The 25,654-nt window shown below is 43.2% G+C and overlaps 1 protein-coding gene across 2 annotated transcripts in view; it reads right to left on the reverse strand.

Moving 5' to 3' along the window:
* The window catches only part of sfswap (splicing factor SWAP), a 76,521-nt gene extending 57,589 nt beyond the window's left edge, over window positions 1–18,932 (reverse strand). The window contains exons 1-7 of one of the 2 annotated variants that reach the window (XM_079735255.1): window positions 18,587–18,932; window positions 16,858–17,021; window positions 10,393–10,524; window positions 9,448–9,524; window positions 5,642–5,864; window positions 4,821–4,918; window positions 3,638–3,794 (exon numbers count right to left, since the gene is read on the reverse strand). In XM_079735255.1, the coding sequence (XP_079591381.1) occupies window positions 3,638–3,794; window positions 4,821–4,918; window positions 5,642–5,864; window positions 9,448–9,524; window positions 10,393–10,524; window positions 16,858–17,021; window positions 18,587–18,783 (1,048 nt within the window). In that variant the 5' untranslated portion in view covers window positions 18,784–18,932. Of the gene's footprint in view, window positions 1–3,637; window positions 3,795–4,820; window positions 4,919–5,641; window positions 5,865–9,447; window positions 9,525–10,392; window positions 10,525–16,857; window positions 17,022–17,481 lie in introns of both variants that reach the window. The other variant, XM_079735256.1, reaches the window with a different exon arrangement.
* Between the last annotated feature and the right edge of the window lie 6,722 nt (window positions 18,933–25,654).

Here is a 25,654-nt window from a genome sequence, read left to right on the forward strand (position 1 = left end):
TAAGATTATTATCATAATTATTATAATGGACGTTTATAATCATTACTAGTGCCATTATGATTAGACTAACTCCAATTAAGTCTGCGATATATTAAAATATCATCTGTCAAGATGCTCCAACCACACAACAGATTGGTTAGAAAAGTAGGGCTTAACTATGTAATCCCTCATTACATTTCGCGCATCATTAAAACCTGAAGTTCTGACGGAATGTATGACGTTCAAGATAAGAGGCTTCTGATAACAAGTGATTGCAAGTCACACCTGCCTTTACGACTGCACAAGTGGAAATGTATAAGTAGCTTTGATCAATTTGTTTTTGATGCAAAGATGCTGCTTTGTTTTGCGTCAAAGCGGAAAGGATCAAACATTTATCGTGTTCATATTCTCAGATGCATGTCCCAGTACCATTTGTATCTGAGGAATTCAAAATCCTTGATAATGAATCCCATTAATATGACAGAGAAGTTGGAAGTTTCTGCCTCATCACAAACCCTTTTTCATTCCAAATTCCCCGACACATCAGTGAGAGCCATCTAATTGATACTGAATTACTTTACACTAGAATGTCTGAAGGCACGCTGTGCGGCCAATGAAGTTTTATCTGCTCGGCACCGATTCATTTTTGCAAACTGCCTGCCACTTAGAACATTTTTCGGAGTAAAATGGCAAGCCATTATTCTTAGCAAAATAAAAAACGACTTGCCATATGCAGCATGAAAACATCACTGTGTCTGGTGTTGTTAGCGTCCTACGCTGCCAAAGGACCTGAGTGCAGACACTATGAGACTTGGAACATGTTGTTGGAGGAGAAACCCTCTCCTCTATCACATGGAGAATTCAGCCCCTCTTTCTACTTCGGCTTTCCTTGCGTCGGCTTTGGTTCAAGGTCAGGCTGTCGGCCAGGACTCCTGCTGGGAGGAGCCGGAGATCAATAGCTACATGAAAAGGGACAGTGTACCCGACCGCACCGCCGACCACAAAAACAGCACTATTGGGGAGCGACGCCTCCTATCGACGAAGCGATCGTGGCGCAGGTGGGCCCCCCCGCTGATGGACTGAGGACCTTATTAAACGCTGCTGTGGTCCAGGGACTCAGAATCCATTACCTCAAACAGCTTGTCGAGAGGGTTGAGAGAGAAAGCCTCAGCCGGCTTCCCTTGTCGGAGGTTCTGCTACGTGTCTCATGTAGGCAGGCACAAGTATGCGCAGAATGATAGACAGAAAGGGAAAAAGAAAGAAAGAGGAAAAGAAGGCGAGAGGAAGAGAGAAAGAGTGAAGCAGCAAAGGAACAAAAGGAAGTGAAAGAAAAGGTGAAAAAGAAAGAATTCAAATGTCTGCGATGAAACCTGGGCCGATTGTAGGTATGACGACTCTGTGTAATGGATGATTAGAGATCGTAACAAGACAACACTATGACACACGCCTCTCCACACAGCTTGGCAAATGGGCAGTGGGGTTAACAGTGTTGTGCCTGAACGCGTTCATTGAACGATAGTTCATGAACTCGTTCATATTTTGGGCGAACGTGAACTGAACGTACTACTGTATTACTGCCTGATGAACGTTACTGTGAACTCTTTCATTCTGGTGTCTGTGAACGGCACGCTCACTCGGTTTAACTTCGTTCAATAGGGGGGTTATTTGTTTATCAACACGTCGGATGCGCGCGCAGATCGCCGTGTTGTTTGACCGGTTGCCATGGTTATCTCTGTGTGGTTAATTTGCAGTTGCTGTGTTGTCAGCTTACTGTTACATTAAACTGTAATCAGAAAACGCGGTTATATGCTATAGACCCTATAGTATCTGTCGCATAAAGGCTGGGACGAATTTCAAATTATAAATATGTACACTTCATGTTGAAAGTATAGACCGTCACGATTCCAATAGAAACGAATGGCGCGGTGATTATTCTTCAAAACGAGAGCTGTTAAATTGTGAAAAATGAATTAAACTGTAATCAGACAACGCGGTTATATGCTATAGACCCTAGAGTATATGTGGCATAAAGGCTGAGACGAATTTCAGATTATAAATATGTACAATCCATAACGTTAGCTCTCTGGCTCATAGCTCAGCGGACTAGAATACCTCCTAGAATCATTGCTTGTTGGCCAGAAACGGAAAGGGGGGCTGTTTACGTTTGGTTGTAATCTTTTCGCTTGGTTCTCCGTCCCAACAGTAGGGCTAGAACCGAGCGAAAAGACTACAACCAAACATAAACACCCCCCCTTTCCGTTTCCGGCCAACGACCAATGAGTCTTCCAACAGAAATCAATGGGATTTCGAAATGCGCTAAATGTGCAATAAAACACGATAGAAACTGTATTTTGCTACGATACTTGATTCAACCTCTATTTCATCCTAGACAAACCACAAAGGGGGCTCAATGTTCAAAATACCGGAAAAAACATCATATTGAAACATATTGAAAAAAAGAACTATGAACTAGTTCATTTTTTGGAACTGTGAACTTAGTTTAAAATTTTGAATTATGAACGTTTAACTGAACTGGTTCATTTTAAAATGTGTGAACTGAACTTTAGACTGGTTCACGTAGAAAGTGAACTTCCCCAACACTGGGGGTTAACAACATTGGACACTTAGCTCTGTTAGCCGATAGTCGCACTTGCAGTAGCGCCCCGCGTTGTTTGTTTTATACCTTTTATACCGGGGATTTTAGCGGGCAAGCTTTCTTTCTCTTGAGAAAAGTGTTATCTTTGTTTAGTCATGGACGATTGCTTAACACCTCGGTCGGGGACCAGAGAACACACTCGAGGCAAACACACACTGACAGTGATGGGACCTCGGACCCCCATTGTAGTAGGAGATGACAGAAAACGTGCTGGGCCTTGCATTTTGCTACTGAAACAGGCCAGGTGATGAAGAAACACGACAAGACACCGCAGTGCAAATATGTATTTGGGACGCTCCAAACATTTACTTTTTTGTTTTCAATTTTCTGACTTGTATAAAACAGCTGTCTGCGATTGTATGTTGTTATAGTCTTACGATCAAAACTTTAGGCCATTCAGGAGACACGTCTTGCCCCATTTCCGGGAAAAGAAAAGGTTTTATTTGTCAGCTGTAGACAAATAAAACTGTCACAACCAATACAAGGGGAACAGTGGAAAAAGCAAAAGAGAAAAGGAATCTGTCCCGAAACTACGAGGGAGAAGATCCGGCCCTTTCAGAGCCAATACGAGAGGCTAGGTGAGGAGAGAAGAGGAGAGGAGAGGCTAGATGAGGAGAGGAGAGGCTAGGTGAGGAGAGAAGAGAAGAGGAGAGGCCAGATGAGGAGAGGAGAGGAGAGGCTAGGTGAGGAGAGAAGAGGAGAGGAGAGGCTAGATGAGGAGAGGAGAGGAGAGGCTAGGTGAGGAGAGAAGAGGAGAGCAGAGGCTAGATGAGGAGAGGAGAGGAGAGGCTAGGTGAGGCGAGAAGAGGAGTGAAGAGTCTAAGTGAGGAGAGGCGAAGAGAGGAGAGGAGAGGAGACGATAGGTGAGGTGAGGTGAGGAGAAGAGAGGAGAGGAGAGGAAGGGAGAGGAGGAGAGGAGAGGAGAGGAGAGGCAAAGAGAGGAAATAAGACAGTAGAGGAGAGAAAAGGTAAAGAGAGGCGAGGCGAGGAGAGCCAACTCACGGTCAGCGGAGTACTGTGCCGGTGGGGGCGTGCTTGCCGGCGGCGCCTCCAGGACTTCGCTGGGTGTGGCGGCGATGGCGTAGCCACCGTTGCTCTCCAGCTTGGCTCTGCGTACGAGCGCGGCCAGCGGATGATCGGGGTCCATGACCTGTAGAGGCTGAGACACGATATATACAACTAAGATACAATTGAGACAATTAATGTTTATTAGAATAAATGACATTATGATTTCAGTTCTACTGCACCTTTAAGGCCGGTCTAGTGCGTTTATGCCTTGACGATTGAAGTTGTGTTCAAAGTCTGAGTCAAGATTGACCCAAAAAGATGTAAACCAAACAATTACACAGAATACTGATTCAAAAGAAAAGCAAGAATTTAAGTAAATACATATCAAGGAGACGGAACAGGAACAGGACTCAAAGTCGAACCGATCGATGGAGAGATAGGTGCGCCGCTGACTCTGAGAGCGAAAGGTCCCGGTGCACGGCCGATAATTCATTACCCCGCCCCCACCACCACCACCACCCTCAGCCTGCTGGCAACGAGAGCCCGGACCCCCGGTGAGCCAGGTGGAATGAGTAATAGTGTCTGGACACGATAATGGAATGGCACAATATTACTCCAGCAAAAATATACAGCCGCGTCCGTTTCAGTACAATGCACTCTTTAGCACACTATGGCCATTTTAATGACGTTTATTTTATTTTTTTGGACCGTTGTTGCTTAGTCAGTGGGCCTGCGGAAAGAAAGAGTAAATAAACATTCGGTGGGTCGTGTGATATTTGTTTTGTGTGTGTGTGTGTGTGTGTGTGTGTGTGTGTGTGTGTGTGTGTGTGTGTGTGTGTGTGTGTGTGTGTGTGTGTGTGTTTTGTGTGTTTGTGGGATGTGTTTTGTGTGTGTGTGTGTGACGTGTGTTTTGTGTGTGCATATGTCAGGTGTGAGAGCTGTGTGTCTGTTTGTTAGATGTTTGTCTGTGTGTGAGGGGTGCGACTGTGTGTGTGCGTCTGTGTGTGTGTGAGATGTGCGTGTGAGATGCGCGTGTGTGTGTGAGATATGCGTCTGTGTGTGAGGTGTGTGTGTGTGTGATGTGCGTGTGTGTGTGAGATGTGCGCGTGTGTGTGTGTGTGAGATGTGTTGCATGTGTGCGCCAGTGCGAGTGTCTGTGTGAGTACGTGTGCATTACCTTCATGATCTCCGCCAGGCGGGCGTTCTTTTTGGGGGCGAACAGGCTGGGGTGCAGGTAGCTGCCGTCACCATCTGCGTCTGAGTCGTCCGACGAGTCTGCAGGGAGGAGGCGGACGTTCAGCCCTCAACAGTGACGTTGTGAATAAAACACGCTTGTGTATCTTGGATGCAATCATGACAGACTAAAGTTTCCAATTGTAAAATAAAGCTGTTTCTTATACGTTCTGTTAGACATATGGTTTTTCATGCCGCTGATAAACCAAACAGAACCGTCCTAACAATGATCATACATCAAACAATCAATTTTATAGCGTTCCTTGTCTTCAACAAGTTTCATGGAAATCCGTTAATTCAATAAAACTAATTATAAACCTCTGAACAAGAGGCGTATAAAAAAAACAAGCAAATGTGGATGTAAATTCCCTACAATTAATTGGTTACATTTTTCAAAGGAAATTCCACCATCAGGATTGAACTTAACATCCAGTTTAACTAGGTGCTTGTTTGGAGCCAATTTTCGCGGATGATTCCCTCAGCAACTGATTTGATTTTGCCAAGAGTTACCGCAATGAGAGTACTGGACAGTATTAGTAATTTATTTAGGTTAGGTTTACCATATGATGACACAATGATCAGTCCTTTCAGTCATGGTCAGTTGTCCTTTTATAAAAAATAAAAATAACGTCCACGCTCATTTAATTTAGTTGCGTCGTACTTCCTATAACAACATTGCGCGTCACATGACCGCGTTTATAGCAAAGTTGAATCGTATCTCTAAAACCTAGCGGTATCCCCCAGTCCTCCCACCCCCCCACTAACCCTGGTCCGGCTCGGGCTTGTCGGCGGTGGCGGTGTAGCGGCCCTCCTTCATGGCCCGCAGGATGTGCCTGTAGTATGGGTTGAGGTAGTGGTCGAAGCGCAGGAAGTCGAATTGGGAGTTGCCCGACTGCTTGGCCTTCAGCACGATCTCGAACTGGGCGCCCTGCTGGGATACAAAGTTGGCCGTCCGCTCGATGATGGCGTGGGTCTTGCTGGTCGCCGGCTGCCGAGGGAAACGACAACAACAACAACAAAAGGGTTTGGGATTTTGAGATCAATATTTCTGGAAGGTTTCATCAAAGGCCACTTATAAAGCCACAAAAGCCAAAAACGGAAAAATGACCTGATTAGAAAGTCGAACTATGATAGAGAAATTTGCGGTTCTGTCTCAGAGAGGGACCCTCGGTCTATGATAGATAATTGTTATGGAAGTCCTGTTGATTTTGAAGTGGCTACTTCTGGAGGTTTCATCAAAGCCGCTTCAATAACAGAAAACTGTATATTAAAAAGGCACTTAAAAAAGGTCACAACTTTTTCAAGTCCTGATTACAAGATGATGATTGTCTCGGTGGAAATTCATTCCGAGTCGAGTTTCACTCAAGCATCCGACAACTGACTTGAATCACAAAAATGTTTTTAAAATCTGTGCTGGGAATCAGGGAACGGAATCAGTCACAAAGTAAAGCCACAAACAACAACCGCCTAACAATCAAGCCCTCTTTTATTTAGCGGGATAAACAGACTAGCTCAGATTCAGTCACGACTGATGATTTTGAACTGCATTACTTTGCTTATTATGCTACCATTCTGTGTTTACACATTTTGGAGCCCATTGCGCTCCCAAGGGTCCCTGGGAGGAGGAATCCCTCCTCTGTGTTCCTTCTGAAGGTTTCATCTTTAGGATTTGGGAGATTTCACTTTTCCTCAAGGGGTTTAGGATTATGTTAAGGGAATGTGACGCCCTTCGAAACTGGAGATGTGATCAAGGGCGCTAGTCATGTTTGAATATAGTTAGAAAAAGAAGGAGGGATGGGCCGCTGATACAAACAGAAATGGACTATCGACATGAAATCTTTCATTGTAAAAACCTTTTATAAAAGGTGGAAAAGCTAAAAGTTTTTGGGTGACTAATACTACTTCTAGCACGAAAATGGGCCAACACACCATCTTTCCAATAATACAGAATAGGGATCAAAGCTTTTGAGGAAATGCTACAGAATGTTGGATTAGTTCCCTCCATGACATTAATGCAGACTATAAAAGCATTCTCATTAAGGGTAGAAAAACGAGCACGAGACGGGAGCCATCAATGTTTAAACACGCCGCATTCATGTCAGGGCCTTCAATGATGTTTGAAGCCTGTTGGTTCCCCACAGTAGGTCATGTGACATGCAGTAGATGATCAGAGACCCTGAAGCGATGAAAAAGGCCCAGGTTTTATTACACGTCACATAAGCAAGTGGCGTTCGATGGAGGACGACATGGCCGCCGCATCAACCAACAGAACAGGCAGGGGGGCACTGGACTAAATAATAACTGTTAGATTAAAGGAAAGTATACTTCAAATACTAAAACCCGTGAACCAAATACCTAAACCTTTTTACTTAGCTTGTAATAGTTAGCGTGCCTTTTTATGGTCCTCCAGTACATTGAAAACAGAAATATATACATTTTTAAAACATTTGTAACCACAAAGCTGTGAGGGCCGCACTGCTTCATCTGCTGCCGGATGTGATAAGGCAGACCTTTCTCCAGCACCTTTATATCATTAAACGGTGCAGGTTGGTATGATCAGTTTGACCACCGTCTTCTTTCCCATGGTAACTGGGTAATGGGATTCTGATTGGCTGTGAGTGCGATGGACCACACCTGTGATCCAGGGTCTGTGATTAACCTAGCCTGCCTGTAAGACAGCTTCAGTCACGAGCCACAGTGACGTAGGATGGCTTTGAATCACTCAGACAATATATATATATACAGTGTTTCCCCTACGATGGAGTTGCAGCACCGGAGGTGAAATGTTTTTTCCCGCTCACAAACATGTTTCTATGTGTCTGCCGGCACCAGAAGGGTGCACATACAGTACATTTGTGCACAGTAATGAGCAGGGGAAATATGTAGAGATTGAACATAATAAGTATATTATTTACATATATTTAACAAAAAATATATTACATCAACAACCACCCTATACAGTAAAATCACATAACACAAATACTGCAACAATCGAAAAGGTCTGTGCCTCAAACCAATGCATCTTCCCACTCCCTCCCCTCTCCCCATCACAAAGGTTGTAGTGGGACCATGAAGAGGCCATGCCTCTATTGAACAAGTTTTGGGGCTCTAATCAGTCAATAATGGCGACGCTATTGAAATTGTTGCTAAATAAAAATTCCTAAAAGATAAGAAAATATATATTTTTCAAAACTAAAAGGTTGTAGTCTTACCATAAAGAGGCCATACCTATATGGAACAAGTTTTGGGGCTCTAGAGTCAATAATGGCGACGCTATTGAAATTTTACAGTTTTCAGTTTTGCACTTTGCAGACCGTTCACCGTTCACTAAAGACTCGTTTGGATGAAATCATTGTTGTAGCTGGTTCTCTAGGTTACTACATTTAGCTATAGGTGTCAATTGTGTCGCAACGAGGTTTCACTGATGATCTATTGAACCGCAAACTCTGAATCTGCCAATTTATTTCCAATTTTACAGAAGTTCCTCTCCGTTTATATGCTTTACTCACAGGTGTGTGAATTGACCTGGATATGAAGCATCCGTAGCGCAAAATAACATAACATTATTTTTTTAAAGAGATAAGATGGAACTCTCCTCTCCTCTCCGTTTATATGCTTTACTCACAAGTGTGTGAATTGACCTGGATATGCAACGCATATCCAGCGTCCGCAATGCACAGAATGTTATATTATTTTGCGTAGCGCAAAATAATATAACATTCGTATTTTAAAGAGATAAGCTGAGGCTCTCCACTAACCGCCGCTGCTAGGTGCATATAGGGGAAACACTGACGTACACACACACGTTTAAAAACACTAAACTTATAAGCGTATGCTTAGATCCATGAATGGTGCATCTCTTGTGTGGTTAAGTGGTTGATAAAAAAAATAAAGAGCGCAGTGTGTTTGTGTCCAAACGGTTAAAGACGAGGCTCGGGAATCCAGAAAAACCTATAACCAGAGTAAGTACCCACAATCTCAAATGCTCTTAGCTTTAACAACCCCGCATCATAGGTAATGGGTATATGAGTCACAACTGGACAAGGGAGGAAGGGGAGCAAATGCTGGTCCCTGCAGACGCCTCACTGGCAGACATTACGCAGCATAATAAACCTCAGCCTCGCACTGCACTCCATTTCCAGTCCTCCGTTTATTAAATACAATGAGCATTACTGTGTTTACATCACAGTCTCAAAGACCTTCACAATTCATTCATTTAAATTGGCCTCATTGCCTCTATAAAATGTCATCCATAATGTTAAATGCCCCTCATAAGTCTAAAGTAGGCTCTTAACTTTGCTTTTATTGTCAGGCAGCCAAAGCATCACTTTGCTGCTAATCCCACATTTCCTTTATAAATCAGACCTTTTGGTTTCTGTAGCTCTTAATCACTGTTAAAGTCTCCAAGGACTATGGGGCGTGGCCTCACAGGCAACACCCCCTAGCCCGGAGCCCTCTTAACCGTCACTGAAAACCTCCCTTCATCATCAAGGATGGTTCCTTTGAGAAGGGGTTCGGTGATTGGTCGATTGACAGAACCACGGCGCACGGTGAATACGGTGATCACTCACCAGCTCTACGTCGGGGGGGATGGTGAGACCGGCAGGCGCTATGAAGGGCTCCTCGTCTTCATCCTGCTCTGCTTCTTCTGACGAACACCCATATGAAAACCCGGAGGAGGAGGGGGAAGGGGGGAGGAGAGAGGAGCATGAGAGAGACACCCTGTCTGGAGCCGTCTGTTTGTGTCCAAATCTGTTCAAATCTCTACCTGACTCGATGATTCAGATTGTAAAATAATGTTTTAAACGTGGTGTTGCGTTTTGTTTACTCAGTTATATTGAGTTTTAGTGAATGCTGCTGCCGTCTTGCCGGGTCCTCTTCACAAGAGTGTGTGTGTGTGTGTGTGTGTGTGTGCGTGTGTGTGTGTGTGCATCAGTGGCGGCTGGTGGTTTTTAAAGTGAGGGAGGAAGGACTGCGCACTTGGTTGCCATTGGCCTGCTTGCGCTGTTGGTGTATGGTGGCATAAGAATGTGAGACTAAAGTTGTTTCAGGGTGTTTTGGTGAACTACAAAATAGTAGGGAGGGATAGTTATGTGAATAAAATTAGTACAAAGCCACCAGTGGCATCACTGTCATTTGAAAGCTGGTGGGCAGCATGTCTTTGAAATGGACTACAAGGGCAGAAGGAAAGGATCAGGGCTACAGACTAACTTTATGCGTTGGTTGCACTGGTACGCCTAGCTTTTTTATTTTTTTTTAGGTGCACCAGCACAAAATTTAGGTGTACCAATTCGCCTTTAACCAAAAAACCAAATCGCCTTTAACGCCATAAGGTCACCTTTTTATCGCTCTCCATAACTTTCATATAATGGGAATGATTCTTGAACAAGAATAATGGTGGGTTCCAGGGAACCCGTAACCCGTGTTTTCACAACCTTCTACCTCCACTGATGTGTACGTGTGTCAGTACGTGCATGCGTGCATCAGTCCGTGCCTCTGTTTGTGTGTGTCCTCACCAGCCTCTCTGTTGGCCTCCTCTTCCTCGGTGGGCTGTGAGGGGTCGTAGTAGTCGGCGGTGTATTTGAATCCCACAGCAGTGTAGGTGCCTTCATCCGCCAGGGCCTCGCTCAGACGCTTGTACTCTTCCTCTGCAACATCAAGAAGAAGAGGAAAAATCATTACTTTTTTTTGATAAAAGAAAAGGCCTAGGTTAGGCCTATTGAATATTTGTGAACCGCAGGTAGAAGATACATTTCTTCCAAATATCCCAGTAGTACCTCATTGATTAAAAAAAAACAAAAAAAAACGTAAGGGCATGAGACATCCCTCAGTCCGAGAACGCTTCAGTGAGTTAATTATTAACTTTTGAGCTACATCAAAGCTCAGACAGAACCGCGTCTAGCTTGGACCGATGAGTTGATAATAAAGCCGCGCATCAATCCCACGTGATGTTCTAGTTTTGATCTTTGCCTTCTTAAGGAAGACTGTAGGCTAGGGCTGGGCAATTAATTAAATTTTGATCGCGATTTCAGCGTCAAACGATCACAAAATTAACAGTCAATTTTTTTTTTTTTTTTATTTATGATCAGGTGATCATAAGGGGATTCTGCAGCAGTGGTGTCCATTGGCTAAGCAGGGGAAGACACGCACTATGATTTACTACTATTCTATTTTTTTGCTCCGGGGATTAAAATATTGGTTTGGGAAATCGGTTATCCGAAGCTTAAAAGTAGGCTTTGGGAGCTAGCCCTAGATCTGGGCTCTTAACCCCTCGGCAGCAGCATGAGGAAGAGCGGAGGTCAGCCGCAGTGCGGAGCCCGCCACGGACTCCAGATTTACTGCCGGTGCCTAGGGCCGTGAAAGGTGTTTTGGCGTGGGAGGAAATTGCAGACCAATGTGAACACAGGAAGAACATCCGAGCTCCTCAAAGAATGGTCCCAGCTGGGTTTGAACCCATGACCTTATGCCGTGAGCCAACTGTGCAGCCAACACACTTCATGTTGTCTCGCTTTGCTCAGAATAAGCAAAGCGGTTTAATGCATCGCTTTGGGCGCTGTTGGTAACGCATGCTACGGTCGTTTAATAGACTACATTATCAAAAAATGCATCAATAGAGCAGCACATGAATGAGTCAAAAATAATCATTATTAGCAGCCTTGAATTTAGCATTCGATAATAATAATTGATTGCATTACATAGAGTTTCTCAAGGTGCTCAATCCCCTTTACATAGTGAGTATGTGTGTCTATGTGTGTGTGTGTGTGGCGGGGGGGCGCTGACAGTCACACATTAGGTGTCAGAGTGGAGAGGTGCGGAAAATGTAGCCGGGGGACGATTAGGGGGGCCAGGATGGAACAAGAGGCAGGTTGGGCACTTGGCCAGGGCGGAAGGGTTAGCACCCCTGCTGTTACGATGCATGCCTTGGGATCTTCGGTGATCAAAGAGTCAAGTCCTCGGTTTACCTCGGCCTTATCCAAAAGACGCATCATGACGATAAACACTATGGTCAAACCCGTCAATAAACCATAGAAGAAGTCCACAAGAACCTCCTCTCCTTCTGTCGCGGATGGTGTGCCAGTGACAGCGGCAATGATTGTCTCATCTATAGGTCGGGCGATGGTCGCCTGCAACGATCCACTGCAAGGCGCCAGCTTGAGTGGATTCTTCCAGCTTCCGCTCTGCTGCCCGTACCTGCTCGGCTGGTAATGCTTCGATCCTTCACTTTGTGAATTTCATAGGCAATTTTATGGAGAAATCCCTTCTCTAAAAATCACATAGCAGAAAAATGGGGGTCCGAATTCACGGTACTCGAGCCATGTTGTTTTGCGGTTTAGGTGTGTGTTGGTTTAGTCAAGATGTATTCTATATATTGCTAAAAAGAGTAAACCTCTATGTGCAAATTCCTCTGATGAATGATTGACTATTGAATTGGCCAGAAGACAAAAAATGACAAAAGTGACCTGTCCCCAACACCTCTTTCCTATTGACATTCAACACTAACTTTTATATTGATAAAAGACCCAAGGGTTCAAATCCCCAAGCACGCCATCAATATTGTTAATATTTCTGTGATGGCCCTTCTTTTTTAGGTGCACCAGCACAAAATGTAACCCGTGTTTTCACAACCTTCTACCCGTGAAAATGGCCTGGAATGGCAGACAAACCCGCAACTCACTACCCGTGAACTCGTACCAGACCGATTCACTCCAGCATGAGGTGTAGAGAAATGCTTGTCTTTATTTGAAGCACAATTATATATAATAATAAAAATAAAGTGTTGCAAGTTTTCTCTCAGTAGTAGGGCAGGTTGGAACAGTAGGCTTAGTTTTTTTTTAATGAAAAAACATTCTATGCTTTTACCTCGCTTAAAAAAACGAACGCATCATGATAACCTAACAGTCGTTTTACTGAGCCAACCTCGACACATCATCACGCAGCACATCTGAAACTTTATTTACTTTTTAAGATAACTAGCTTGTATGCTGCTGATTACAACACCGATTTCACAATTGGATTACTATTTTTAACTGACGAGACTAGCGACAATGTCTGTTTGTGCGATTACCGCTCATAGTTTGAGTGGATGATTAAGACGGGCCCGTCTGTGGTGCGACAGGAGAAGGAGGAGACAGTCTTTTCAACTCGGAGACAGTCGAAGGTACTGCATTTGGTCTTTATTTGATGCACAATTCTAATGTGCTTGGCCATTGAGTTTGTGTTCCCCCCTTTACAATAAATTATTTTCGCCCGTTCAGCCATCCTCGCAAGCAAAGTTAACTGCCAGACTTCACTTGTTTTACTTGTAATACCTGTTTGCTTACAATTACATTAAAAAACATTTGGACACGCTGCAGTGATTGGATGATTTGATTTAAATGCCGTGACGCGAGTCGAGGGACACAACATTACTATACAGACAAAAAAATAAATAAATGAACAACGGGACGGAGGGTTGGACTTACAGCGTCTGATCACAGGAATGATTTTCAGGTTTTGAAAAAAGTGGAACCGGGTCCTTGAAAGAACCGGGTTTCGATCCCCATCCCTAACCATGAGTGTGAGTTTGATTACAGGAGAACACAGAGAGATGATGCGATTGCGAAGGAAATTTATTTTTTCACCCAGTCAGGTGCGACCTATAAAAAATATTAGTCGCACCCTTAAATATTTTGGTCGCACTCTGGAGCCCTGAGGATGCAAAGCCCGTCAAATCAGGCCAACTCTTGATTTGTAAAAGTAAATAAAAAAATCTGGGCCTATTTTTGCCCTCAATGACTGAAGTTATTGGTTGTAATTTAGCTATGTTTATTTTCAGTTACAATTGTTTTAAGAAAAGACTCAGGACCAAAAGTGATGCCATTTAAAATGCATCGTGCTCTGAATCATTCACCCTTTCCACAATATCAAACAGAACGGTCAGAGTAACAAACTAGTAAAAGAACGACAACATTATTTCGAACAACCTGATCTATAGGCATGGTGCCTAGCAAGGAATCTCGCATAGCAGCACCAACGTGAACTTGACACTTGTCATGGCGTTTGGTTGCCCTATCAAGATTTTTCACATCAGTGAAACCATGAACAGCCCACGTTGGAGATTTGCCATTATTCATTAGCAAACAGGGCCAGCAATACAGTCGATTGCTAGTAATGCTACCAGTAAGCCATGAGATAAAAGACCCAAGGGTTCAAATCCCCAAGCACGCCATCAATATTGTTAATATTTCTGTGATGGCCCTTCTGTGGACAGATGGGTAATAGCCTGAGTGAGAGGCCAGGCCTCCCAATTCAAGGGCAAACAAGCCTATGGGACACTGTGTGCTTGTGCGTGTGTGTGTGCTTCCCTCTCTGTCTGTGCGTACGTGCACAAGTTTATACTGCTAGTAAAAGCATTTGGAACAGCAGTCCCTGAATATCGCACAAATCAACAGCAGACTCATTTTGACCTGTGCCTTTTGGCCTTAGATGGCATATTTCACTTAAAACATTGGCTTCCTACTTCAATGAATGCAATTTAGGCCTGTGGTTTAGGAGGGCATGTTCTCATTATAATGTACAATGATGGAGGCAAGAGGAGTCAGTTCCGACTAAATCGAGTTTCTTATGCCTGGACAAAACCTTTTAAAGAATTGTATTTATAAAAAACAGGCTAATGAAAAATGGATAATGTATTTTTTGACAGTTTGAACTTTATCCATTTTTGTATTTCTAGCAATCAATAGAATAAACCAGTCTGGCTGGAGTAACTCGCTGCCAGGGATCCTTGCTCTCATTTAAGCATTGACATTTAAATATGGTGTGGCATTGGTAGACCAAAAAAAAACAACTCTGTTAGGCTACTTTATATTCATATGTTTTGTAAAATCCTCCACAGGAAAGTATCAGTAAATAAGATACAACTGATCGGTAAATGTAGTGTAAGTGCATTATATTAGCATTATATTAACAGACAAACCCAGACGCTATGAAACGACTGCTGTATGAATAATAATGTAAACACTTCCAGGAGCCTAGAGGACCTCCATCATTCAAGCACCCAACTTAGAGTTATGCAAAATGATTATTTTAAGAAAGCATCAAGCAGAACTTTAGCAAACTGGCCTTTGCCAACTCATCTGCATACCGTGGACGAAGCTTGAGATCTTTGACTTTCACTGGTTATATAATCAACAGCATTTCAGAAATCCTATGAAAATGTACAATAAAGAAGCACATCCTCATAATAACATATTTGTGTTTGACTTGTTGACCTCAAATATATAGTATGCTCATTTTCCAAGAAGTCTTGAGGCTTTGTTACACTATAAGAGAAACATAACCTGGATAGCGCCTTAGAAATTGCCCTCTTTGTGACCGGCCTGTTCCAGAACCACCAGTTGGCTAATGTCGGGGCTGGCCTTTCCATTGTTGGGGTGTTTGTGCAGGTCAAAGACCTGCGTCTATGGCAAATATCAGAACAGAAGCAAAACGTGCTTTGCGCTTACACATCTTCAATTGCCAATAAAACGTGTGTGGACTGGCAAAGAGGAGCCAATAAGAATGTTAGCATTGTGCAACCAACAGCAAAGTGCATGATGCCAATAAGTCATCAAAGACGTGAGTGAGCGTGGACTTTAAAGACGGAGGTTGCCACTATAGTCTTTGTTTCAGTTGTTTTACACCTTCTTTCACACATAACAACAATGGTGAGCTGTGCGCATTCAGGTTTGTTTGTTTGCTTTGTGATGGTATCAAACCATCGTGGGAGAATACACCCTCGAGAGCACATGACAAGCATAACACTGCGTCTGTTGTTTTCAGATTTGTGTTCCCCAAAGGACTTGGTTTTTGTATGTGTGACAGCCGAGAGAATATCAGCACACGTCAGTAATTAAATGTGCACTGCTTAATCATTTCCAATTGAAAAAAATTGTGTTGCTGAAAAACAAATCAACTTCAGGCCACCACAATTGTGGGCAGAATAACAATAGTTCCCGATAATCGCCACACACATGAGCATTATCATATTTTGATTAAGTACATGCAGTCCCTCTCTTTAACAAACAGAAGATTATAAAACACGAGAATGGACAGTCGAACCAGGCAGTCCGGGCCAGACAACAAGACATTAGGGCTGTGGTACACTGAAATTCGACCAACTCCACGACCAATTGAAAAACATCACGTTATCTCTAGATTAACTTGATCCGCCGCAGTGCACTCAATTCAACCTGGTAAATTGATTCATGGAGCACTGCGCCGGGCAGCATCACATAGAAGAGAGACAACACGTCGGAGGATTAGATTCAGGCTCTGTTCTGTGTCCAATATAATGGGTCCCAATGGAGGAAAATAGGATGTGGGCCAAGGTGACATGTCTGATACGTTCAAACTCAAAGCCTTTCGGGCGATAAACAGGAAAGTTGTATCGCAGACAACATGAAAAAATAATAATCAGAAGGCCAACACACTTTTTGTCTTTTTTTTTCTTAACCACGTCTTATTTGACATGGTGTTAGATTCGTTTGCAGTCTTGTGTTCAGTAGGTAGAGGAGTAGTCATCCTTAAATTGGGAGAATTCAAAAGGGGTGAAACCGGGGGTGTTTTGATCTCCTGTCTTAGAAGTCAATAGTTTCTAGTGTCTATTAAACGACAGGATAATAATAACAGAGAACGGTACCGAGACTATTAATAATTAGTATTTATAATTAATGCTTTGTCTAACACAATATTGCGTGTCATCAAAAATATAATACATCGGTCTGCATATGTCCCTCCTGACCCCTAGAATAACGGATTAAGAATTTGTATTTCCTTATGAAAGTAACACCAGCGCTTGTCCGACCAATGAGCATGTGGTCGAACACGTGCATATCAACCAACCAACCGACAACAACCTGACAGCCCTACAAGAGATAAAGAGGGCTGGTATCTGGGCACGGGCCGCCCTAAGGACGGTCGGGGCCCCAGGGACGGAGCCGGCGGTAGCGACGGCAGCTCACCTTGTCTGGCCTCCTCCTCCAGCAGGTCCGTGTGCATGGCCAGGTAGCGCTCTTCGTCGCACAGCGCCTCGATGCGGGCCTCCTCCTCCGACAGCTGGTAGGACGTGTTCCACGACCCGCTGTCATACTCTGAGAGGTCATGCACGTGACCACGTCCATCGTATCTGTTGGACCAACGCGAAGGTTAGACAGGCGGAGGAAAACGTGGGATTTAAAAACACACACACGCACGCAGCCACACGCACATACACTAGCGCGCACAGCCAAACACACACACACACACACACACACACAACAAACTACTTGGCAGTCAGAGACAATAAGGGGAGGAGTGGGGTGGGAAGGAAAGGGTAGGAGGGAACTTAAACCAAGAGTTGTTCTTATACATAGGGATTAACAAGAATGATTGAAAGAGGAATATAAGTGCTGCTACCCCATCCTGTTATGGAGTGTGCTTGTGTGAGGCACTGACGTATTGGAAACTTTCTAAACAGCTTAAGCCTACTTTGAACAATCACTAGCAAGTTATCTAGCAAAGTTTTGTTGATTACAATTCCTATAAACCAGAAAACCTGAACCAAAAAGAAAACAAAAAGAAAATAGAGAAAACAGCTCTCCTCTTACCTTACAGGGTTCAATCCCCCCTGTAAAGCTCATCATCACTTGTACATCTGCAAAGAAAGTTACATTCACACAAACCCGGGCACATAAATACCTATCCGTAAGAACCCAAACGGAGGATATTTCCCTGCGTTCGTTCCTCTACGCCACCGCTCAGTTGAAGTTTCTTCACGGAGACAAAGAAATGGAGGGTTTCTGGTGTTGGGCATTGGGGGTCTGGCGGGACCCCTTTGCCTCCCTTGCTGGGGGAAGAACTGGGTTATGTGATAAAGACATACATACATAGGCTGCACAAATAAAAAACAGGAGCACGCTGAACGCAGACCAAAGAGGGTTCGATCGAATACATATCATGGAAAAGGCTGATCGGTCAGTCAGTCACAATCATTCAGCGTTCAAATAAATGCACAACTTTGCACTTTTTTAAAAGCATGCCGATTAGTGCATTGGAATCTCACAAGATATTGCTTTAGTGAGTCAAAAGCAATATTCTGTTAAGAGACGAGAAAGCATTTGGGAATGACAGACTGAGCTTTTACGCAAGAGTTTATGTTTTCCTTCTAACTCTGGGCTACAAGAGATTAAGGTCAGGTTGAACAGAATTTGCTCTGGTTTGGTTGACATCGCCATGGCAACATACCATGACAGCGTTGTACTGTTGGCATTACAACAATAAGTCAATCGGAAAGAATTACTTTATCATATTTTTATTGTTATTCCATATCCATCATATTTATTGCCTGGGTCTTAGCTTTCCAGAGAAAATTCTTTCCGGCATGCCAAGACGCAGTCCACTTCAAGGTTGACATGGTTTGCCTTGAGGGTTATAAATGCTAAGCAACTTGAGTGGAGTCTCTGGTCTGAATTTCCCATGATCACAAATACATAAATCGTGATAGGCAGCATGATTGTAATAATTGGCATGGATTCGCATCTTGGCATTAAAGAAACTACAATTCATTTGTAGTTCATAGATCCAAAGACAAATTAGTAGTCAGGAAGAAACATTGGCTTCTGGCTTCTGCAAAACTGACTCCAGACAGTCCCTTCAATAGGCAATGGGACAGATGTGGTTAATAACGATTCCTTTTAAGTTTGTTCAACCGACCTATCAATAGTGATCTTCTTGTCCCCCATCCATGGAATGAGGTGTTTGCCATGTTCGTGGAAGAGAGCCTTTTCGTCGTCTCGGAAGACCTTGCAGGCATAGCCGAACACCAAGAGGTCGGCGTACTTATCGCTGTCACTCACATCCTTCACCGCTTTGTTGTTGTGCTTCTTCTTTCCCTTTCCTCGAGCATACATCCCCGTTGGTGAAATTAAACTCAAAGACAATACTCCTTGGTAACCTGGATTTATTTTGTGCAGAAATTATCTATTATCTTTGCTCCAAAAAAGACAGTAATCCATTAGGTTCTTGGTTCTTTCATAAAACAAAACGCTGGATACTAGCAGTAGCCATCTTGGAATTCAAGTAAAGGCAGCGTCGTGACGGTATGGCAGTTTCGTCAAGCTTACGACTTTCTAATTATAATTAAAAATGAAAAGAATATTCAGAAAATGTTATTACACAAAGCCAATTCATAATACATACAAATAAATTGGTTTTTTTTAATACAGTAAGGAGAAATAACAAGCATTTTTTTAAACAAATATGCCGAATGTGCTGCTTCCTCCTTAAAGCACACAGCGTGTACTGTTACGTGTTACAGCGTGTACTGTTTATGTCATGGACCTATTAAAATAAGGTTTATGTAGATATCTCTATTTATAGCCCCCGTGCACTGATTGTGTTAAATAAATGCAATGTATAATTATTAAATAATTTATTGTTTTCACCGGTGACTCTCACAAATAATATTGACCTTCAAAATAATACCTCGGAGGCTCGAATACAAATATTTAATGATTATCACTAAATAATGCATTTAGTTGCAATTCGAGCATATGGTCAAGAGTAATTGCGTTACGATTGTATTAAAGTAAACATTTTTAACACTACAAATGTTCATATCAATGTTCTTACATCCAGAACACATCCACAACCACGTCAATTTGCCCGGCCTTGGGTCTGGCCCAGATACCTTTACATATTGTATTAACTGTTGTATTCTAATGTATGAACTGTATACATATACAGAGATGAGGGTGAGAGATCAAAATCTTGTTGAACCAGTTTTGACTCAGAAATTGGCAAAAGGCAATTAAAGAAACCGACAGCCGAATGTGTTGCCTAATGACCAGAAACGATGAACGATATATGAGGAATGTGATACCAAGATTACATTCCTGTTTTCAACTGTGACTACAGATGGTCTTAAAGACGATGGCAGAAAACTCTGAAAAATGCCTGGGGAGTCGCATACCTAATTCATTTTTAACTTGGCACAACTCACACCTCACTTCCATGGACTAACTACCGTGTGATGATTACACATAACCCTACGGACATAAACATCACTGAGGTGTAGAGGAATAATCCCAGGTTATGGCGCATGAGATGGGCAGAGACCATCAAGAAGATACATTAGGTTTTGATTTCGCAACTCTCTAATGCTGGTCTACATCAGAAGTAAAGAATTTGCCACGCCAATATCCATAATGGCTCCCGTGTATCGCCAAATCTACTTTTGTGACAAACTTACAATTTAAAGTGTATCTGTTTCTCTTTTTTTTCACTTATATTCCATAATTTTTGTCCGTAAACTTCCCTTCCCTCTTTTGTGTTGGATTGAATTCCAACAGCTCATGTTTACATGGAATGACATGGACATGGCCAAACTTGGCGAAAAAGGTCATGTGTGAGTAACACATTAATGTGGTTGTACATCCAAATAGTGTTGCATGTCACTGTTTGAATAGATATTGCTTCATTCCCAACTATCTTGAGGGTTGTAAAAAAGAAAAACATTGATATTTCACTAGCCCGGTCTCTTCAACGGTTTCCTCATTAGTCAGCCATCTGTCTGTTTGCTGATGGTTTTAATTGTGACAGTGAGAGTGATTGTCTTGACACTCTACACATACTTGATGAGCTGCCATATAGAGAGCCCTGGCCACAATATCTGGCAAAGACGCTGAAAGAATGCGCCACTAATATGACAGAAACACAGCCAGTCAGTTCTATCTGTCGCCAAGAAACATACCCATTTGGTTCAGCGTTAGAGGACATGGCCAGGTCTGCTGGTTTCCTGTGTTTCCATCAAGAAATGAGGCATGGAGGAAATCACAATTCACGAGCATGGCACAGCTCACCAAAGAGCCTTCTAGAGACCGATCATCATCCGGAGTCTTCACAGGTGGCTGTTCTTCACATCAGCTGGCTCACTTTATCCATTCTACTAGTGTCCTGAACCTGCTGCCGATGAGCTAGCATTTCCCATTGGGATCAACAAAGCATTATCTGGGAGCTTAATAATTATAGAGGCAAAAGTGCACGAGTCATCTTATGAGACGTTCCCCTGAGGAGTCAGTTCTTGATGATGGGAAGGGATTGTATTTATATGTAATCAGGCCCATATTCTCGTTTTCCTAGTCAAAGTCAAATCTCATAATGACTCCCTGTAACCGATACTGCCTGTGAAATCGAATGAGAAACACGGCTAGGCTGTTAATGAAGCCATGGGGAAGTCTCCAAAAGGAAGAAGGCCCGAACTAACAAGGTGGTTTCAGAGCTGTAGGGTAGATCATAACATGAATTATTATTACCGTGGTGTTGGAAGGTTTTGTTAAAGGTGCAAAATCCATGCTCGAAACATGCTCTAATCAGCCATTAGAGATGTGACCAGAATTAATAAAAGGTCAAAAAAATTGTTTGTGAAGAATTACGCAAACAAGATATCTGACCTTTTCTGTCATGGCCAAAAAGTTAATTTACCTTTTTTTGTCTTCAATTTAAAGTCGTTGGATTGCATGACCTGGTAAATTGACGAACTAACAATAAGGACTTTAGATAAGGGAGAGAGAGAGAGAGAGAGAGAGAGAGAGAGAGAGAGACATACTGGTGCAAGGGCGTGAACCCAATTGCAGAAAGCAAACAAACAGGCATGCTGATTTATTGGGAGCAGGACACTACAGACTGCGGTGAGCCCCCTTTAGGGTGTTGGTGGCCAACTCTGGGACAGGAGCATGGCCCAGTAGTGCAGAAACGTGGCTAGGTAGCTTGTGAACATAACCCGTGTTTAACACAGGTCAAACACATTTCACAAACGAGCACACTGAGCAAACAAACGGATATAAGGAGTGTGTTGGTGCGAGACAGAGGCTTTGAGTTTGTCTCCCGTTTTATAGCAAGTAATTTGTAAATGACCAGCTGCTGGTCCCATTAACAACTGGGACACACGTTGTATCTGTCATCCAATGGACAGTATTCCAGTTCCAGAAATGGATTGTGGGCGACCGTTAACGACTCCATGTTGATAAGGCTGCTTCCCCCTTAAAGCACATTACGTTCTACAGGTTTGTTTGACGATGGGCAGTGTGCATGTGAATGTGTGACAGCCTTTGTTGATACTACTGGTACTCTGTGTGCATGTGAATGTGTGACAGTCTGTGCATGTACTGTAGGTACCTTGTGTGTTAGTGTGTATGTGTGACAGTATGTGCATGTGTATGTGTGACAGTAAGTGTATACACTCTAGGTACTGTGTGTTAGTGCATTTGTATGTGTATGTGTGACAGTCTGTGCATGTATGCAATATATTATATGTAATTTCCCAGCAGATACTGTTTGTGTCCTTCACAAATTTCCTTCATTCAGCAGTAATGTTGATCTTATCTTATGTTATAGAAATTGGACAGTGTAAGGCATTCTATGAACAGGTGTGAAAAAGGACAATTTACCATGTGAATAGGATCAATGTATCCTATTCACATGTGATGTGTGCAATGTATCTGTTCACCATCCCAATAAATCCTCTTCACTATAGTCTGCTGTTCCTCTTTCAATATCCAGCTGGTGTAAACCCCTCAGACTTCTATTACTAAGATTTATGTCACTGCCACAAGGCAGAGTAGGCCCTTCCAAGACATCTCATTCTCCATTAGTAAAGGTATCTTCCAGAGAAACTGACAAAAGTCTTTTAGACCTTTCTTTAAAGATGTTTTATAAGACAAAAGCTCATTCGTCCAATAGCTTACGCCAAGTCGATGCACTCTTAGAAACTTGGGAGACAGATTTGTTACCCTTTACATTTTCATTCAAGTAATCCTTTACTTTGACTAATTGTATGAATATTGCTTTGTAGGATTGTCTGACTGTTAGGGAGTCTAATTGATTACTTTGGCCAGTTTAAATTCCACCCTCGGTGTAATCACCGGCTTATTACGTGCTTTTCTCTCCACATTTGACGTTGTTAATTATGTTGTTCTTTCTGATCTCCTAGTAACATCCCCCTTTATTATCACTTATCAAACTGAAAGCACTGTTTATTGCGAATTAAAGGTGTAACTAATTATTTTTGTTTTATTTATAGCTACGTTTTCAATCAACCATCACACATATCCCTTAACAAGACACTACCAAACAAACATGTACCTTCACAAAAACGATCACGCCTTTGTTCATATGGGATGAAAGTAATAGGTTAGGTGAGGTCACTATTCCATGTCTGATTGACTTGGCATCACCCGTATCACCTCCATTCGAGTGATCAGCGAGCTAATAAGAAACCAAAAGGCCTTTTCTGATCAGGCAAAAAAGGACGTTCTCTTCACATTCAACCCCCCCAGACAACCATCTCCGACACCACGATCTAGGTGGGCCACGTGTCTGATTGCAGCTATGATGCTGTGTACTTCTCCCCACTGGAGGGTACAAGCAACAGCAGCTGTCTTTGGACCAAAGTCTGGATGCCTTTACCTCTGCAAGGGAGCGTGGTAGATCACCTTGACACAGGTGTGATAGGCCGCTTTTTCAATCTTCTAGGTGGTTCTGCATGGCCTTGAGCCCCTCCTCCACCAGCTACTCCAGAGCTCCCACAGGGCGTACACCGGTGATCTCGCTCAGCTTGGCTCACTGCTCGTGTTCTTAGAAGGTGGCCTAGCTTGACCACCTCTACCTTCTGCAGGCTGGACCCCTGCTTGAAGGGGAAAGAGCCTGGGTCTGCAGGGCGGCACTGAACGGGAACTTAACAAAGTTACATTCCCGGTGTAGGACTGGAGAAGTAGAACACAGACAAGAATGCAGAACTCTACGATGGAAGGGAGTTAGTCTGTTTATGTCTGCTGGAGAAGGAATAAATGTTTGTTGGAGCCAATCTGACCAGCGCGCCTCAGCAGCAGACAGACGGGGACCAGTAAGCCCAGTGCAGGGGTGCAGAGGAACCTCTGTGCGGCCTCGAGTGGAAAGGCAAGGATCCCTGATGGAATATCCATCCTCTCTCCTCAGACCTGCAAACTCCTTAGAGTGAAAAAGGTGACAGTGTCGGGAGGCAATTTCTTTTGTGATTTTAATATGCAAATGACACATTTCTGAGCGTGACTTAACAAAAATCAGCATACTTCATCAAAAATCAATGTCAAAACATCTTTGAGGCTTAAAGAGAATGACACATTTAATATTTTTTGGCCCTTTTGCAAGCTCTCTTGCGTTGTTTGGCTGCATGCCACATTCTGGTCAGCACCTCCTCTTCTGCCTTGGCTCTTCTTGCCTGCTTCCTCAGAGCTTTGTCCTTGGTTCTGGCCGACATGATGTTGCGGCACATCCTTTGGTCCACTGGCCCATACTTCAGGTCTTCTCTTTTGAACATCTCCACTGCCGTCTAGTTCCGGGTCAGCAAGGTGTGTTTCACAGTTTGGATGGCAAACAGTTTGGATGGCAAACTATGAATCGTTGGTGAAGTTGGTGAAAACCTGCAGCTGCTTGTCATGCAACTTGTGCACAAGGGTGTCACGACTCTGAAGAAGTAATAATATTGTGCAAGTGAGAGATGGATATGAATTTCCACCATACAAGCAGAGTAAGACACATCCAGTTACACTGGTAACATAAAATAAAATATGTTAACGTACCTCTGGGGTGGCATTTAAAGCTGTTCAAGCTTGATGATACAACACAGTTGTGAAACAGTATTTTAATATACCTGGGACGCCATGACGTATTCTTTCAGAATAGCTAGGACACCTATGTAGATACTGAGATGGAGCTCTGTTTTGGTGTCTTCGTGCCAAAGTTTCTTGATCAACCGCTGCTTTCGGTCTCTGCCCAGCTGTGTCAGTCCTGGAATAGATTATATGAAAGCTCTTTTTTGTTGATTTACCAAAGCAAATGTTACATAGTGAACATGCAGGCCAATGTTGACACACCATAGATATTCCCATTAATTTGTCCAAATTATCCAGCCAATCTACAACCACAATGGATGGATTTACCTTTCCCGCTGAGGTCCTTGTGAAAAGACTAAATGCGTCTCTTGGCATTTTCATTCACGTGATGAGCAGCATAGAGTTGTTCCCAAGGTTCTTTGTAGAGAGCCTTGTCTTCTTTACCCATGAACCCAAAGTACAGGACCTTGTAAGCAGGAAGCATGGTCTGAGTGCTGAGTCCAACATCACAACATGACAGCCAACGATGCTCGACGAATCTCTTTGGAGTTGATCCAGGAATGCTCATGTATTCAAAGATCTCTTGGAGGTAAGCCCGCTGACAAACAGAAAGAACACATGTCTCAAGTCATGATACAGTCCCAAATGATATTCATGAATCAGAGGACAATAATATGGCCATCTAATGGCCATCAAATGACCAAAGTGTCAGCGGTTCAAATCCTGTCTCCTCATGCCCACATGTCAAAATGCACATGGGCAAGAGACTGAAACCCAAATTGCTCCTAATGAGCAGGCTAGCTGCATGGCAGCTGCTGCCATTGGTGTGTGAGTGGGAGTGAATGGATGAATAAGAGGCCATTGAGTGCTGTCAAGGTGTTAAAGAGCTATACAAGTGCTCCACACTCCTGTATGAATTTACCTTGTCAGAAGCCCACTAGAAATCAACATGAAGGTCAATGAAGAGCTGTTCTAGATGACCGTTGAAAGGACTGGAAAATCTCTTTGACGCATTATGAATGTCATGGTTGTGGTTGTGTCGCACTCTGGTTTCCAGGCCCGTCTTGCTGCCTCGCATCACCGCACAGGAATCCATCATCATGCTCAGCAAGTTGGACCACGGGATATTGAT

The sequence above is a fragment of the Pollachius pollachius genome (assembly GCF_949987615.1).
Source record: "Pollachius pollachius genome assembly, chromosome: 4".
Classification (NCBI taxonomy): domain Eukaryota; kingdom Metazoa; phylum Chordata; class Actinopteri; order Gadiformes; family Gadidae; genus Pollachius; species Pollachius pollachius.